General features: G+C 32.3%; 1 protein-coding gene across 1 annotated transcript in view; it reads left to right on the forward strand.

Moving 5' to 3' along the window:
• Positions 1–17,533, forward strand: part of LOC136985397 (serine/threonine-protein kinase haspin homolog) — a 49,930-nt gene that overhangs the window by 12,682 nt on the left and 19,715 nt on the right. The window contains exons 5-6 of the mRNA XM_067282670.1: positions 15,943–16,113; positions 16,597–16,659. Coding sequence (XP_067138771.1) covers positions 15,943–16,113; positions 16,597–16,659 — 234 coding nt within the window. The remainder of the gene's footprint in view (positions 1–15,942; positions 16,114–16,596; positions 16,660–17,533) is intronic.

Genomic DNA, 17,533 nt, shown 5'->3' on the forward strand with positions numbered 1-17,533 from the left:
ATTTATCTGAGGTTATGTCGATCAGTATTATCTTGGATAACCGAGAACTTAGATTAAACCAGGGATGCGCAACCTGCGGCCCGGGGGCCACATACGGGCCCCTTTCAATGTTTATGCAGCCCGCAGACGGTACGGGCCAAATCCCTTTTTTCGATGTTTTTAAGTATAGAACTTTTTCCCTTTCACAAAGTCATTAGCACCCACCCAACTGTTTTGTGACTTTCCCTGAGGTGAGAAATGGGGGTTGAAGTTCTTCTATTTCTTGCTAACACACTTTCTGGTTTGATATAGAATATTTTAAGTTTAATACATAGTATTATAACGATTTTTAGAAGAATCAAATAGAATAAAATAATGTTAGAACATCATTTCCAATGTTATCAGGAAGTCCAATGTTCTATTTTGGTGGAAAGTTTTCAATTTTATGCTTTGGAAAACTTGCTTATTCATCTAAATAGCATCAAATAACATAAAAAAAAGTGAAAATAGTGCTGAAAAACCATAAAAATAGCGATTTTTTAGCATTTGTTTACATTCTAGATTCTGATTGGTATAGTTGAATTTGACTCAATCTTTTCTGAAAAGATGCTTATTCATCAACCTAATGTCATTCAAACTAGAAAATACCAATCAGAGTTCAAAAAGGAATGTACAAAAGCTATAACAACCAATTATTTACAACAAAGTCTCTCCATAGACTAACAATAGAAAAAATGTTTAATTATTACATTGAACCAAGAAAATTAATAGCTGGAATAGAGTCATACGACTAAAAGGAAGCTGATTGCACTAAAAAGTTTTGGATTTAATAATTATTTCAAACCGCATCAAGTCATAAACTTTCCGTCATTATCGACACTGCCCGCGGCTAAACTAATTAGACTCCTTGTGTCAACAAAGAGAATTGTAAAATGGTCTGGCCCCTGGTCAGTATACTTAATCCTAACCTGGCCCTTCTTCAGGAAAGGTTATGTATCCCTGATTAAACAGATTAAAAATTATAAGTATGAAAGATTTATATGGTAGCACTTGACTGCAGGGTTGGCACCACGTCAAGATGCCATATCAGTACCGACATCTCTGTGTCTTAAGGAACACAGAAATCACAATGGCTGTTAGATGTTGGTTTCACGTGCGAGCAGTTGCTCTTGTAGGCGGTCGGATTCGGGATGGAGGAGGTTCGAGAGACAGTGCGTTCGAAAGAAGTGCACTCAACTACAGATCTAACATAAACAAATATCCATTTATTTACATAGGATTATACATATATTTACAGCTATAGGTGGTTAGTCAGGAATTTCAATACAGTGGGTGATCGATTAACAAACAGTTCAGATAACAAACACTTTCACAAAAGATTTTTGTGATCGGATAACGAACACTTCACAGAACATACAGAAAAAGAAGTGACATAAAATAGATCTACAAAATGCCCATCTAATCAGAGTCTCACACCATACTGACCAGCTCTTGAAATACAGACTCTTGAAATATATAAGGCGGGATTGCATAACACGTGCATCAACTATAAGGATGCAACAAACATCTCACATGCCTGGAAATTTTGTTATGAGGGCATTACACCCACAAATGACTTCGCATTGATTTATTTCATTTGCATTGATTTATATTCACCGTTTGGCAGTACTGATTGGTCTTCCCTTGTCTCCAGGTGACAATTCAAAACTTTTTGGAGCTCTAGAGACATTGACATTGATGTTCAACCCAATACTGATAGGATAGTATTCTTCCAAATTTAGAAACTCTCCCTTGTAATTCCAGCGTTTTGTTTACCTTTCTGACAAATAATTTTTTATAGTCTTCGCGAGACTGTCGGGTGGGTACTTATTAAGTTTTGTATCGGTTTTTATTTACGAAAGGCGAGAGTTTAACTGTCCCGTCGGATATTCATTAACTTTTTAATACCAAATTTCAAATTTTGTCCGGGCCTTGCATTTAAATAATTTTTTGTGCGTTAGTTGATTTCTGTTCTCTGAATTTTTGTAAGTGCTTTTCTGAACTTATTATTTAAAAAAGAAACTGATAATATTATGGAGATAAAAAGAGTGGCGTGTTAAGAACTGTGCTCACCATAGAAACCAAGCAAGATATAATAGCCAAGGTAGAGAGTGGGCAGAAGATGTCTGATGTTGCTAGGCAGTATGGTTTGAACAGGTCTACAGTAAACACAATCTTAGCTAAGAAAGATATTATCAAGAAGACTTGAGCAATTAAAGATCTTTTTAGGAAGTGAGAGGATGTCAGAACAACTGGGATCCAAATGGCATCCAAACTTGAATGAGGTTAATAAACTTAAAGATCTCTACAATTACAATGCTATTAATTCCGAAAAATCCTGAAGAAGAGAGAAAAGCAATTGACATTGGACAGATTCTTTAACCCCTACAAACAGAAAAAAATCTAATAAAAATGCAAGGACTGTGCATATATGTATTTTTATTATTACATATATACTTTCTTTCTATGTTTATTTATATTTTTTATTTTTTGGAGACTCCAGAACAAATTAATCAAATTCCCATAAAAACCTAGGGTAAATCGATAATCAGTTAACAAACAATTCGGATAGAGAACAAAGTCTTGGAATGGATTATGTTCGTTAATCAATCATCCACTGTATAGAGTTATAGGACTATCATAGTTGATTCCTCACCACAAGAGAGAGCGTTTACATTTGATGCTGATAAATACCTTGAGTATTTAAGTAGCTAAGGAGGTCAGTTCCTTGCTTGTTGGAGGGGTCGTCGTCAAAGATACCTGGTGAATAGGTAGTTCAGAGGACGTCTGGTCTGTAGGGCGTCAGGTATCTTGGATGTCAAGAAGATTGATGTGGATCATGGATCACTTGATGATAGGTTGGTAGGATGAAAGTTCAGGTAGTTGGATGTTTGGTCCAAGGCAGTTGATCTAGGTGATGATCGGCAGGATGGGTGATGTATCCGAGTTCTGGGAGAGAAAATATGAGTGACAAACTCTGGAGATGGCAAACTGCCTTGTTATCATCAATTTTTCTCTTGTATTTGGGAGTCCTCCCCTTTTCTTCTCATGCCCATCTTTGGTAATGTTAAGTTCTATAACAAATGAACTTCTTAATATATACTGGATGAAATATACTTCTTCACACCAAGAAAACTTTCAAAATCCAGTGATACGTGTTTATACAACAGCTAACATTTTCAACCCCATCGGGGTTGAAAACGTTAGGTGGGATATAAGATCGCGGCTTTTAGGGCCTTAATTAAGTGTGCGTTCATGCATAACTCAAACTATGAAGACACTTTGGCCAAGCTCAGTCATATTCAGGAAGTGGCATCACAGCACAAATATGATAGGAACATAGTGTACAACATAGCTCGCACCTACACACAGGGAAATACACGTAACAATCTAACCGCGGGGTGGGGTCTGTGGATAATAGTGCGAGAAAAATCGTAGGGTACTACCACCATCTCAATGCGATATACAGAGAAATTTCATACATCACCAAAAATGAGATAGCTTATAAGATGCCAAGATCAGTATACAGCTTACTGCGTAACAGAAAAGACAGTTTGGACACGAAACACGCACCGGGAGGTATATGCAGTCCCACTTTGGGATGATAGATTTAATAGCAGTTTGATCTATGTGGGCTCAACCAAACACTCTCTCCATCAACGCCTTTGGGAGCACAGGTACGACATTGCCAATAAAAAAACAAACTACCATTCTTGCGACTTTTGCCACAGAACTGGGAATCACAGCAGATCTACAAAATGCCCGTCTAATCAGAGTCTCACACCATACTCACCAGCTCAGAACATTGGAGACTCTTGAAATATATAAGGCGGGATTGCATAACACGTGCGTCAACTATAAGGATGCAACAAACTTCTCACATGCCTGGAAATTTTGTTATGAGGGAATGCACACCCACAAATGACTTCACATCGATTTATTTCAATTTATATTCACCATTTGGCAAGCGTGATATTACACATGCGTAAACAACATCTCAACACGAGCATAATGTTCCATTTTCTATTTTAATTCTACGATTTCAAATTTGATTAACATTTGCTTTGGTTGTTTGTTCCATTCCATTTGCATTTGAAATTTCGTACGAACTGTGCCGGAGGAAGACCCCGACGGGGTTGAAAATGTTAGCTGTTGTATAAACACATATCACTGGATTTTAAAGGTTTTCTTGGTGTGAAGAAGTTAAGTTCTATGTCCAATAGACAAATTGTGGTTGTTAGGTTCCTGGTGACACATTTGGAAGATGTGTCACCTTTGAAAGGAACTGAATCCTGGGAAAGATGATCACATCCTTCAACCTTTATTAAGTGTTGGGAAAAAATATAATTTTTTTTTCATATTATGTATAAAAAGTTTAGGTGTTATTCTTTTGAAAAATATATATTTTTTTTGTTGTTGAATATAATTTTTCATCTAGTTTGGGCTCTCACACACTTTACTCTATCTTAGTGAAGTTAATTATGTATAAGAACAATTTATTTTTTACATTCTTTATTACATAGCTAATACAATACATACAATAGTTATAAATTTAAATATGTGCATTACTATAGTTACATTTTACTATGAATGATCTGTCTCACAGTGAAGTTAAATGATAAAAATTAACAGAAACAATTCGTTTTGTAATAACAAGTATTCATGGCTCATTAGCTTACTCAGAGCATTGTGCTTATAATTATGGATGCACCAATTAATCGGTAAGTAATCGGTAATTGGCCGTATCGGCCCATTTTGCCAATTAATCGGTTTGAATAATTGGCCAATTTTGCATTTTAATATTTTTGTTAGAATGTCACGTATAAGGCTAGTAATAAAAAATAATAAATTTCTGTTATATATTTATTGTATATCACATGTCAAACTGAATATTAAAAAATAGTAAGTTAAATTATTTCTTTTATCAATACATAGTATAAGGTATAATATAATCTATTTAAAGCTATCTCTTTTATTTAAAGCTTAAACTTTAAATATATAAAACCAATTGAGTAACTAACACTTTATTTGTTGCCGAGGGAGTTTATTAAGAAAACGAACGTTCTCGATCTACTCCGTAGATCATCTTCGGGTTGAAACCGACGAACATGGAATAATTTCCATAGAATATTACACCAAAATTCAAATTAAAAAAATACTGACAAAGGAGCAACTAATTAAAATAAGAATTAAAGTGTAAAAAATACATAAATGTAAAAATAAAAGACATACAACAATTCCAAAATTATTAGTACAAGCTACCATCAGATGATAATAACTATTAAGGTTCTCATAATGTGGTTGTGGAACATGGCACAAATCATGAGCTATTTATAAGTCTTTTAATGGCAAACTTCCAAATGAGGGTAAGCCCTCTGCATGTCTGGCATTAATGCATCTATCATCAAGTTTACTCTTGTATATTTCCATTTTTTTGGCAGTCTTTGCTAAAGTCGGCGAGTGTCGAGAGTGACGATTTCCGCCTCTTTCCATCCGACGACGGATCCTTGGGCTCGAGCCGTCTGGGCCGGTACCGTTGCATTTGAACTTTTCCTAACATCATATTTACGTTCTCTGATCCTTACTCCCAGGTTTCTCGTTGTAACTCCTATGTACTCCTTTTCTTAATCCTAACTGTTGGTTTTCCTATGGGATCCTATAAACTCCTGCTTTATCTTCTTTCTTAATATTCCCTTTATCATTTCTTAGAATTTTGTAAAGATTCGGAGCTCGTTTTAAGATCAATGTTGATTTTTTAATGTCTGCAATCTCCTTCATGACGCTTCTCACATTTTTGTTGAATGTAAACTTTGTGTATTTAGGAATGATTTTTTTAGTAATCTTTGAAATTCTAAACCAGACACAACAAAGTATGACTGTATTTCTACACTTATCATTTCTCCAATCAAGTAATGAACCTCTTTGGATCGTTGATCGTTTATATCCCACAATTTTTTCTTCTCCATTAATTGAGTTAAAGTAGCTCGTCTTGGGATACGAGTTTCCGTTGTTACCGATAAACATCCAGCTTTTTCTGTTTCGGAACTTCCTCTTTCATGTTTTAAGTCGATTTTAAAGTTTTCACGATGACATTTTTTTCAGATGATTTTCATGTTTTCAGTGGTAAAAGTTTTAGCATTTTTTCCACCTCTCGATATAGAAGCCTGGCACAAATTGAACTTGGGAATCTTCTCGTTTTTATCTTTCCTAAACAATTTCCAAGCAATACTGGAATCCGTGAGGGGTTTGGATTTGGCTATTAAATAAAATTAAAAAGTTTTCCAAAGTAATAATTTATCATTTTAATTTAATACATAAATCTGAAAAAGCTTCATATTGAAAATTATTTTTATAACAAATTGTTATAAATTATTTTTATTAAGAATATATAATTTTGTGCGATAATAATCGTAATATAATTACCTATTAATACGTTAAATTATTAACACTAATCGGCCGATAATGCGCGACCCATTAATCGGTAATCGGCCATTTTGCTTATCGGTACATTCTTACTTATAATGCTAAAGTTGTGGGTCCAACTTCCAATAATTTTATTTTATAGACAATTCACTATAAATGTTTTTATATTTTGGTTTTACTTCTGTTTCTTGACATAATGCACTAATTTGATTCCATTGTTGAACTGGAGGCTGTTATTTGGATATGTACCAATGGAGTAGTGTCTTCAGAAGTGGGAAGAGTTGATTTAATGGTTTTAAACTTTCTTTTATAAATTACAGTATAAGAAAGGTTGTGTATTTACTTACAGATTTCCTCAGTGAGGAACCTTGGATAATCTAGGTTCAAAACTGAAGCAGTTACTTAATATTGTTATAAACCAGTGTTTTTATATCCTTTTTTTCTGTTTTGCCGAGCGAGGAAGACTAAGTACTCGCAAATAAGAGATTTCTTTCGTAATTTTGTTAGTTTTCTTTGATACGAAAATAATTTTAATATGAAAAGACTGTGTTTACAATCATTTTATATTTTAGAATTATTTATACTTATAAACAGGTATTTAAAAAAAAACAAAAATCACAAATAAAAAGATTGAACCAAATTATTGTTTAGAACTTTTATATTATACTGTATATATATATATATATATATATATATATTTAGTATAATATAAAAGTTCTAAACTATATTATATAAACTAAAGTGTATATATAAATATATATATTATGGACTAATTTTTATTATGTCTTAAATGAATGCATTAATAAAATTTGGTCCAAGAGTAAGCTGAATTATCATGTTATTACAATAAATTAAAATAGATTTTTAACAAATAATTTGGTAAATTTTGAGAGAAAGATTGGTTCTGACTGCTGCCAAATCCATCAAAGAATTTGTAAATAATGCTATATACCAGATAGAGTAGAAAAGTTGTTTTTTTAGTATCACTTCATTAAAGATAATACATGTAGTAAATTGCAAGAACTTTTGGTAGATAATTTTACTATCTATAGATAAAAGATGGAATATAACTAGAATTGAGTACAAAATATTGTGAAATGCTACTAGAACTTGTAACAAATTTAAAATTGAAAAAGTTTTTAACAGATCTTTCTAAAAAAAAAACAAGTAGAGCAAATAAAATTTAAATGTAACATATTAAAAAGTTTCAGTGGGTCCATGAATGTGCTAAGTAGTTGTTGTGAACAAAATTTGTGATTAACTCGGTTTATTTTATTTACAACCATTTTATTGTCATAACTAATTAAGTGCATAAAAATTTGTATTTTTTATTGTACTGACTTTATTGATTGTGACACACTTGCAAATGACTCATTTGTGCATGCTATTGAGTACTGCCTAGAATATTATGAATTGTTTCTAGCCACTGTTATATAGTATGTGCACAGACTTCAAATTGCAATGTCTCCAAAACTATCACTTTTTCAGAAACTAGATAAAATGGTTCTTTATTTTTTAGTTTTCTTTCCAGTGACACCAAAATCATCTTTCTATGCTTATTTACTGCAGAGTTACAGAGCATTACACCCTAACTACAAACATTGTTTACGTGAAATCAAATTAATCTGTATGTTCTGTTATCATTTAAAATTCCACTCTAACAAATTAAAAATTTAAAGGTTTATATTATATATGTATAAGCTATCAACCAACTTGATTTATTAATATGAATAAAACCAAATATCTCATTGCTAAATTTATTCGGCTGTTCTTAGTCTACTAATTTAATTAACTATGTATTTTGACTGAATAATCACAGTTAGTGCTATCTTGTGTTAATTTTAGTAATCTAGAATAATCTGAAGAAAAAGATTGATCCAGGATAAGATTTTAACCTGTGTCTTCTTTGTAGTATGCAGAAGGCAGAAATTATGCTTCCAGACCTGTATTTCGTCTTTGTTTCTCAAATAATTTTAAAGCCATATAACATTACGTGTTTGTTATTTTGCCAACTGGGGCTATCTTTGCCGACGGGTCTCTCTGCTTTAGACCAATTTCACTTTAGCTTGGTATATTAAATACTGGCGACGTTCGCTAATTATACGATATAATACCCGGATTTGCTTACGTCGTTGTTAAATATTCGATTTTCCCCAAAAAATATCCTGGCCTTTGCATTAACAAAACTATACACCCTTTATACATGACCAAAATTAGTATCACAGATTTACACAAGAATGCAGAACAGTTTATAAATTTTTGGGTTGGATGATGTCACTGGAGAACTGGACTTCTGGTATAATTTGAGGATGAATTTACCAGAAGACGAATTAAAGGATATAGAAGTCATTGACCTGTTTAACGAAACTAATAGTTTTTTCCCTGCCGTGAGAAAATCGTTCACAATTTCGAGCACTATTCCGTGCACTACGGTGACTGTAGAATGATCTTTCGGTATGCTTCGAAGAGTGAAAACCTGGCTTAGGAGCACTATGACAGAGGAAAGACTGACTGGATTATGCCTGATGAGCGTGCATTGGGAATTTTGTGAAAGAACACCATGAGGAGATGGAAAAGAAAGTTCTAGAGAAAGTTTTGGTAAATCCGAGATTATTGTCAACATAAAAATCTAACTCGGTTAACTACATGGTAGGTAGTAGGTCCTCTCCTTATACTGTATAAAGTGGTAGCATTAGCATTAGTATGTTAATGAATATTTTAGAATATTTGCACAAGTCTTTGGGTAATTCATTGGTAGATACTCTTACACTCTATGGAATTCAAATTTGGGACATTTTCCAATATATCAATTTACCAAAATTACATATGCTGTATTTTAAAAAGCTGTTTAGCTTAGATTGTTCTATATCTTATTATTCCTTGAAAGCAGAACTGAATCTCCATGATATTAGGATTATTGTATTAAAAAGGATGCTTAATTATATAGGAAGGATATTTAAAGTTAAAAGAACTTAAGTGAAAAGAAACATAACAACTGGTATACTTGACAATATTTTGCATTTATCAGGTGTTTCTGTAAGATTGCTGGAATCTTATCTGAAAGGCGTCTCAGATATTTAAGACATACTTACGTGGCTTTCAAGAATATTTACTCAGAAAAGATTCAGCTAAGTGCAGCATCTTATCATCCCTGGTACTTTGTTTTTCTGGCTATTGCTAACCCACCAATTTAAGACTGGAACATCAGTTTTAATCTGAAAAAATGCTTTAACTCCAGCTAAATAAGTTCTTTTTTTGTATGGAAAAACATTGGTATTCCTTTAATCAGTTCAGATTTGTCAGTTTTGTAAAACTAGTGGACATTTACTTTTTCATTGTAATAATATTAAATTTTCACATATTAGATTGGAATTTAAGGTCATAACCTTACTTTTGTTACTTATAAAAATGATATTGTGTGAAATTATTTTGTTAAAGATGTGTATTGACTCATATGTTGTTTTTTTAAATATACTAAAGCATCTTCCTGTGCCCAAACTTTTTTTCTGCATTCTATTCTATCTTGACAATCTTCTTCTGTCAATCCTTTGTGTTCCACAGCTTTCTTTATCTCCTCTATCCATGTAGCCCACAGCCTTCCTCTCCTCCTTCTGCCTGTCCATTTTAATATCTGTTGTGGAAGTCTACCTTCCATCCTCCGAACGTGGCCATACCAGGTTAATTGTTTGTTACGGATATAGTCGACTATAGAGTTTTGATAGTGCATTGTTTCCTAATTTCCTCATTTTTCACTTTATCTAGTTTTGAACTAAAAAAATATCAACTAAAAATATGTCCAACTGCTTTCAAGCTTAAACAATCATCATCAGGGATGCTTAAAAAAGAATTGCCTCATCATGAAGTGAACATCAAGCAGATCTCAAAAAGTCCATTTCCGTGGATTCTAGTTTAGATTTAGATTTTGAGTTTAATACCCACACTTCTGCTTCATACATACGTTATTACACATAGAACTAATGATTTATGTATTTTTGTTGATTTAAAGATTTGTTTTATTCTGTAAGATTCCATTTAACATTCTTATCATAGATCTTTCTCTCACAATTCTGTCCCCAATTTCAATTTCCATCCGATCATCATTAGTACCTTTGTTCTTAAATATTTAAAATTTATCACATCCTTTAATCAATTCAATTTTTCAATTTTCCTCCAAAACTAAATCACATATGTCTTCAGTTCCAATTACCATATAATTAGTTTTCTCCACATTTATATTTAATCCCCAGTTATTGTATTCTTTCGGCGTTCTTGTCATATATGTTAAATCTTCATAATCGTCAGCTATAACTAATTGGTCATCTACAAATAATAATGTATATACAGTATTGTCTCTGACCAATAGACCCATACCACTACATTTTCTCTTCCATATTTCCATAGACTTTTGGATATGAATTTTAATTAATGTTGCAGAAATACAGCAACCTTGGCATAAACCTTTAGTAACTAGAAATCCTTCAGATAATCTTGTTGCTATTTTAATTTGAACAATAGAGCTATGATATAATTTTTTAATATTTATTATTTTCCTGTTTATTGTTGTATTATCTAATACTTGCCATAATTTTTTAATTGGTATATTATCGTATGCCTTTTCTAAGTCAAAAAATAATAAATGTGGAGTTTGATCTTTAGCAACTTTTTTCTCAATTATTTGTCTAACACAGAAAATATGATCAAGTGTGGATCTTCCACTCCTAAAACCTGCTTGTTCCTCATTTTCCATGTCTTTGTATTCCTCTTCTAGGTAATGTTTCAATAATTTTCCATATATCCTGCTGAATGTACTATACGTGTAACAGTAATACCTCTGTAATTTTTACACTCCTCTTTTTTACCTTTTTTATATATTGGTGACAGATATCCAACTTGGCAACAAGTTTTGTGGGATATCTTCATTTATAATTGTTCCATTGTTTTTTTATACAGTGGAACCTTGCTTAACGAGCATAATTCGTTCCAGAGTCTTACTCGTAATGCGAAACACTCGTTAAGCAAAACAATTTTTCCCATGGAAATTAATGTAAAATGTGATAATGTGTTCCACGCCGAAAAAATGCTCAAATGTTTTCTGTGTAACGTTTATTCAAAAAAAATTGTACAATGTACACTGTTAAGGAGCGTGAATCAACATCATCTTTTCTTCTAGCGCGGAATGAACCATCCTGAAATGAGAATTCGATTTGCAGAAACAAAAAAAATCACAGCTACTATGTTTGATAAACACTCCAACCGATATGTCAAATTTAATTTAGAATCGGTCATTAAATTTAATGATCCAAGAATTTGGCATACTGTTTGGCATATTTATTATATAACAGGCTATGGTTGTTCGTGTTTATAAGTAATATGTGTGAACACAAGTTTGAAAAAATATGTGATCGCAAGCCACACGAAGATGCTAGGGGAATGAGTGCTAAACACAAACTGATGGAGCATGCGCACAATTCGGGGACTTCCCCTCTCCTCGTCACGCGTTATGTGAAATATCGCTTGTTAAGCGAGGCAAATTTTTACAATTCGTTTCGCTCGTTATGCGAAATACTTGTTGTGCGAGGTTCCACCGTATTATTATTAATATCTGCTTTTGTGGTACTAGTCTTAATTCTAAGAACGTTACTTAAATGGGAATCACTCAACCTATTTCTTTCAGCAGCTTTGATGTTTTTCATACACGAAAAAATTGTTTACAACAGTAAGTACTATTCCACGTGCATAAGTTTTCTGGACAAACTGACAATTTTATCAAATTCATTGAAAAATGAACTTTATAAAATTCAAGAAGGGAATGTTCTCTGTGATAAGTTTTCAAAAATTTCCTGCTTTGAAATTCAATGAGTTATAGCCGGTATTTGGATAGTGCTTTCACATAATTAAATGAAAATGGATCACTAAACAATTTTAATTCAGTTTTTATTTTCTGAAGTCAGAAAATCTCGTCGTTAAATCTTTTAACGAAACTTCACATAACTTAGTATATTTTTCAAAGTTCACAGGAAATGAATCATTTCTTTTTAATAAACTCTGAAAATGCACAGTTTTACACAATAATTTTATCATGACAAATAAGGCAAATAATATTAATTGTCAGAAAAAAGTGACGACTAATACTTGACTTCATGCATTTCTTGTCAACAAAATAACTCTAGAATGAGTTGTCCGATCTTGATGAAATTTTCTAGGACGACTCATTATCAATCAACGATGAACTGATTAAAATTTTAACATGCAATTTTTAGAATACTTTGGTATTTTAAACATTGCGTTTTTCTTCAGTGTGGCTCATTTTTGAGAGTTGAAATTTTAATCAGTTCATTCTTCAGTGATGATGAGCTGTCCTAGAAAATTTCATCGAGATCGGACAACTCATTCTAGAGTTATAATGTTGACAAGGAATGCGTGAAGTCAAGTGTTAGTCGCTTCCTGCATGCACGTGTAGAAGCATCATCTAGTGGTCGGAAAATATGACAAGCATCAAAACGGTAATTTTGAAAGGTAAATGTTATCGCTAACTAGATACACAACAACAAATATAAAGAATCTTTATAGAATAATAAGTTAAAAAAGTTTTCTTTTTAAAACGTGGTGCAGCGGCGATCAATATTGATGGCTTTACAATCCATTCTCTCCTTCGTCTTCCTATCGTTAGTAGGAAATTTTGATCTCTAAATGGAGAAGCTGTGCAGAGATTCCAGATTGAGATGAACTTACTCAAATTCATCATCATCGATAAAATGTCAATGAATGGTGCAAGAACGCTTTACGTGATCGAGAGAAGATCGAGGGAGATGAACCTCGAGAAAGATGAGCCGTTTGGTGGATTCTTTACCTATTTGTTTGGTGATTTTCGTCAGCTTCCTTCCGTTAAAGATACTCCTTTGTACTCGAGTGTATTTTCACAATGTAATGTCCCAACAAGATAGAGACCTTGTTGGGACATTACATTACATTCACATTTGATTCTTTTGAGAAGTTCATTGAACTTAGTAATTCTCATAGACAAAGTAGCGCAGATAGTTGCTTCACGGATGTCTTACAACATCTAGCTTCGGGTGATTTCTCTGATACAGGTCTGAACATTCTGACGACAAGAAATGGAGCCTATTTATCCAGAGACTAATTCGATCGGTTCCAAACGGCACTAGAGCTATATCCAACAAACGAGCGAGTTAAACAAAGCAACGAAGACTACACGCAGTCGACTGGATGCCCTCTCGCTTATATATCATCCGAAAACACTCCAGATATTGCCCCGCCTTTGTCCAAAGATGACTCGGCTCTCGGTCTCTCCAAGTATGTGAATCTGTCAGTTAATGCCAGAATCGTGCCGAGAGTCAACTTATGGGTGCAAGGAGGTCTCCTCAATGGTTCACTAGGATCTATACGCTACATTATATATGCTCCTAATGCTTGCCCTCCAGCTCTTCCTCTATTTATTTTAGAGAAATTTGATAGCTATCTGGGACCTTTCATCTATGATAATCTGTTTCCAATAATCCCCATAACACGCTCTTCGAACGATGGCAGTATATTGCCATCTCGTAGACAGTTTCTCCTTACCTTACCATACTTGATGACTAAACATAAATCACAGGGTCTTCCAAACAACTTTTCCAAAAATCAAAATAGATTTAGAGAAAAAAGAGACAGCTGGCGGTCTTACCTATGTTACATTGAGTCGAGTGAAAAAAATAACTAACTCGGTATTTTTAAAGAGTTACAATAAAGATTGCTACGAGTCAATCTGTAAGTCCAAGGCCCATAGTGATAAGACAGAATTTCATGAGACGTTGGCATAGCAATTAATTAATGGCTTATTCTGTCCTTATATATGTACCTTTAAATGATCCAATAGAAATCAAATATATTGTTGAAAACGAATGATTCTTTCTCTTTTTCCCCTCATAATCTAGAAAATAAAGGTGTGAGCGGCTTCGTTCCGACTACATGCTGATACAGCGTTACTTAACTAGTTAAATTATTACATGTTTCAATTACAAAATATTTTTCTGGCCAAAAGATATTGAATTTTTTCTTTTCTTCTGTTATTTTTCTTTTCTTAGTATTAGATGCCATGACCAAATGCTGGGTTATTAAAAATATAAATTTAAAGTCGATGAAAGAATTATGAATATAATTGGAGGTTGAAAATATTTAAATTCTTACGTTAGCAAAAGAAATACATAGATAGACCTATGTGTGTATTATATACCTATAATTAGAAAAAATGCTGAAGTGGAAGGGACTAATTTATTCTTTATTTCTGTAGAGAATAAATTAGTTATTTCCGCATTGGCCTTAGGTCTAGCTTTGTGTCACTACAAATGGAAAAGAGGGATTATGTTTTTTTAATTTGCCTGATGAAAGGTGCTCATTCTTTACCACTAACATTATCACTTCATTACAAAAATCTTTGGAACTGAAACAATCAAAATGACAGACCACGCCAGCAACATTTTTGGTTGGTCATTTACAAATTATGTCATTACGACGTCAAAGTGTATCCAGTGAAACGAGAATAATTTTTACGACATACTTTACCAAAATTAATGAAAATGTATGTAAAAAATTGAGGGTGCAGTGGGCCGTAGTGGGTTGGACATCCCTGGTATAGTCTATTACTCATATAAGCTGTATACAATACAATTGTAACAGAATGATAAGTACTTACGTACCTAAATATATCTAAGGCTAAGCAAAAACTAGTCAGTATCGCAGAAAACTGGTCAGATGCAATATTGAATTAAATTTGTACAATTTTTCTAAGTTCAACCATCAACTGTGGGGTCATTGATTTAGTGTTACTGTTTGCCGTACCCTTCAATTGGAAGTGGTTTCTTCAATGACTATCGAATACAACATGCTGGGCTTTTGATGTGATGATTGTGAGATACTCATGCACAGTGAAATACTTATGCCACTTATTTCATGCTGCAAGCTGTGATTTCAAATCAAAACATTTTTTGACTGATTATAATACAATTAAGAACATCATAGTTATTTTATAAAATGTTTTGAAAGTATAAAATGTACATATATAAGTATAAAATATCTTTCATGATACATAAATAACACATTATAATTACTGATTTTTATTATTTTGCAAACAAACTGTTAGCAATAGTTTGTAGGGAAGTAGAAGTTCTTTAGAACTATGTCAAAATTATATCAAAAGCCGCAAGATTGTCAGAGAAAGTAGTCGACTGGCTACAGAAATCTGATCCGACATCGTACGAAAGTGATGGTATCGACTAGTTTGCACCACTTAACGTAGACAAGATACCGGTGACTACAAATTATGTAATATTACTTGAGAATAATTTGTGGATAATGTTGTAATTTGAAATTATTTCCTACTTATGCAATGTTTTCTTTGATCATAATATCAATAATTAGGAATTATTTGCCAATATTTGATATTTTAATAAATTTAGTACTGCACAGTAGACATTAAAAACATGTATTAAAATAATATTACAGGAAATTGCAGCACATGGAGAAAATAGGAGAGGGATTGTATGGGGAAGTTTTCTGTTGTAATTCAGAAGAAAAAAACGTCTATAAAATTGTTCCTATAGAAGGTGTCAATATAATCAATGGTGAACACCAGAAATCATTTCAGGAAATAATGCCCGAAATGCTTATAACTCTGTAAGTATTGTTTTTATTAAACTTAATAAGAAATTAATTGATCTTTATACTGATTTATTGATTTCTAAATTAATTTATTATAATTATTAAAATTATCACAAGCAGCCTAACAGCCTACTTCTAGACAAATTATTCTGTATATAATTATTAACTTAGACTTATTATAGCCCAATAATGTGGCAAGATTTTCTGGCTTTCATTAAAAGTAATCAGCTTTATGAATTGCAATAATTTTGTTTGATTTCTCTTTGCAGCATTGTCTTTGATGAGCAAAATTGCTAAAGAACAAGTTTCAGTTATTTTTTTTTATTCTAAAATTTATTAATGATATCAAACTTTACCTTAGTCAAATGCTGTTAGTTGCCTGTCTTGTTCTATATACTGTATCTTTGAGGCTTTTCTTTTTTACTTCAGACTTATTTATTAAAATTGTTATTCTGTTTATACTTCATCTATATTTATAATGTTTTCATTTATTTGCAGAGAACTTAGTGTATTATTACAGTCTTCCAGTAATGTATCTCCAAATTTTATTCAAGTTAACAGGTATTGTATCAATATTTAAATTAATAATAGATTTGTTTTGGATATTGTCAATGTTTAATTGTCTAGGTATATTTGAAACATCACATTTACTGTTTGTTTGTTTATTTTTCACTGTTTTGTACATATGTGTTTGAGTTTTGACAGGATTGTGTTGTCGCCACGAAAGTTCGATAGCAAGTTTTAATGCTTTTGAAAGACCTTTGTCTCTGGAAGGCTGTCAGCATAATAAAACAATATTTTAAAATATTGTTATTACAAAAATACAAATAAACTTATTGACTCTTTCCTTGATTTAAGAACTGACTGATTTTTGGTACAAATATTATTTTGACTGTGATATATTCTGTTATACAAATTCATTACTATAAATATAGCATTATAATCACATTCTCAAAAATCTGAAAATACTTACTGTGTTATCTAACACAATACTTTTCAACTTAACATGCAGATAAGAATAAGATTGTTATATTAAATATTAAAGAACTGAAGCAAGAAAGTAAATTTGGACTCTATGATAAGAGAAATTCATTTCAAATTGTTGTTGTAATCATGAGAGAGAACAATATGTAAATTTTCATTATCATCATTCTGTACTTTTAACATATATCTTTGATTAAATGCTGAAAAATACATTCTTTTCTTATATCTTCCTACATATCTATTCAGTTTGTAACTTATATGTGATTTGATTATTATTAAAACAGAAAAATGATGCCAGATATTGCAGTATGTCTTTCTTGCTTGAGCTCAACTGCTCGGTTGTGGTCTTGCTTTTCTTTGCAGGTACTTAATATGACAAAACAAACCAATTTATTTCTGATCCAAACAAGCTTTGTAACAAGATTGTAGTGCTACTTTTCAATATATTTAT

Source organism: Centruroides vittatus, unplaced genomic scaffold, assembly GCF_030686945.1.
Source record: "Centruroides vittatus isolate TY-2023 unplaced genomic scaffold, ASM3068694v2 contig_1208, whole genome shotgun sequence".
Taxonomy (NCBI): Eukaryota; Metazoa; Arthropoda; class Arachnida; order Scorpiones; family Buthidae; genus Centruroides; species Centruroides vittatus.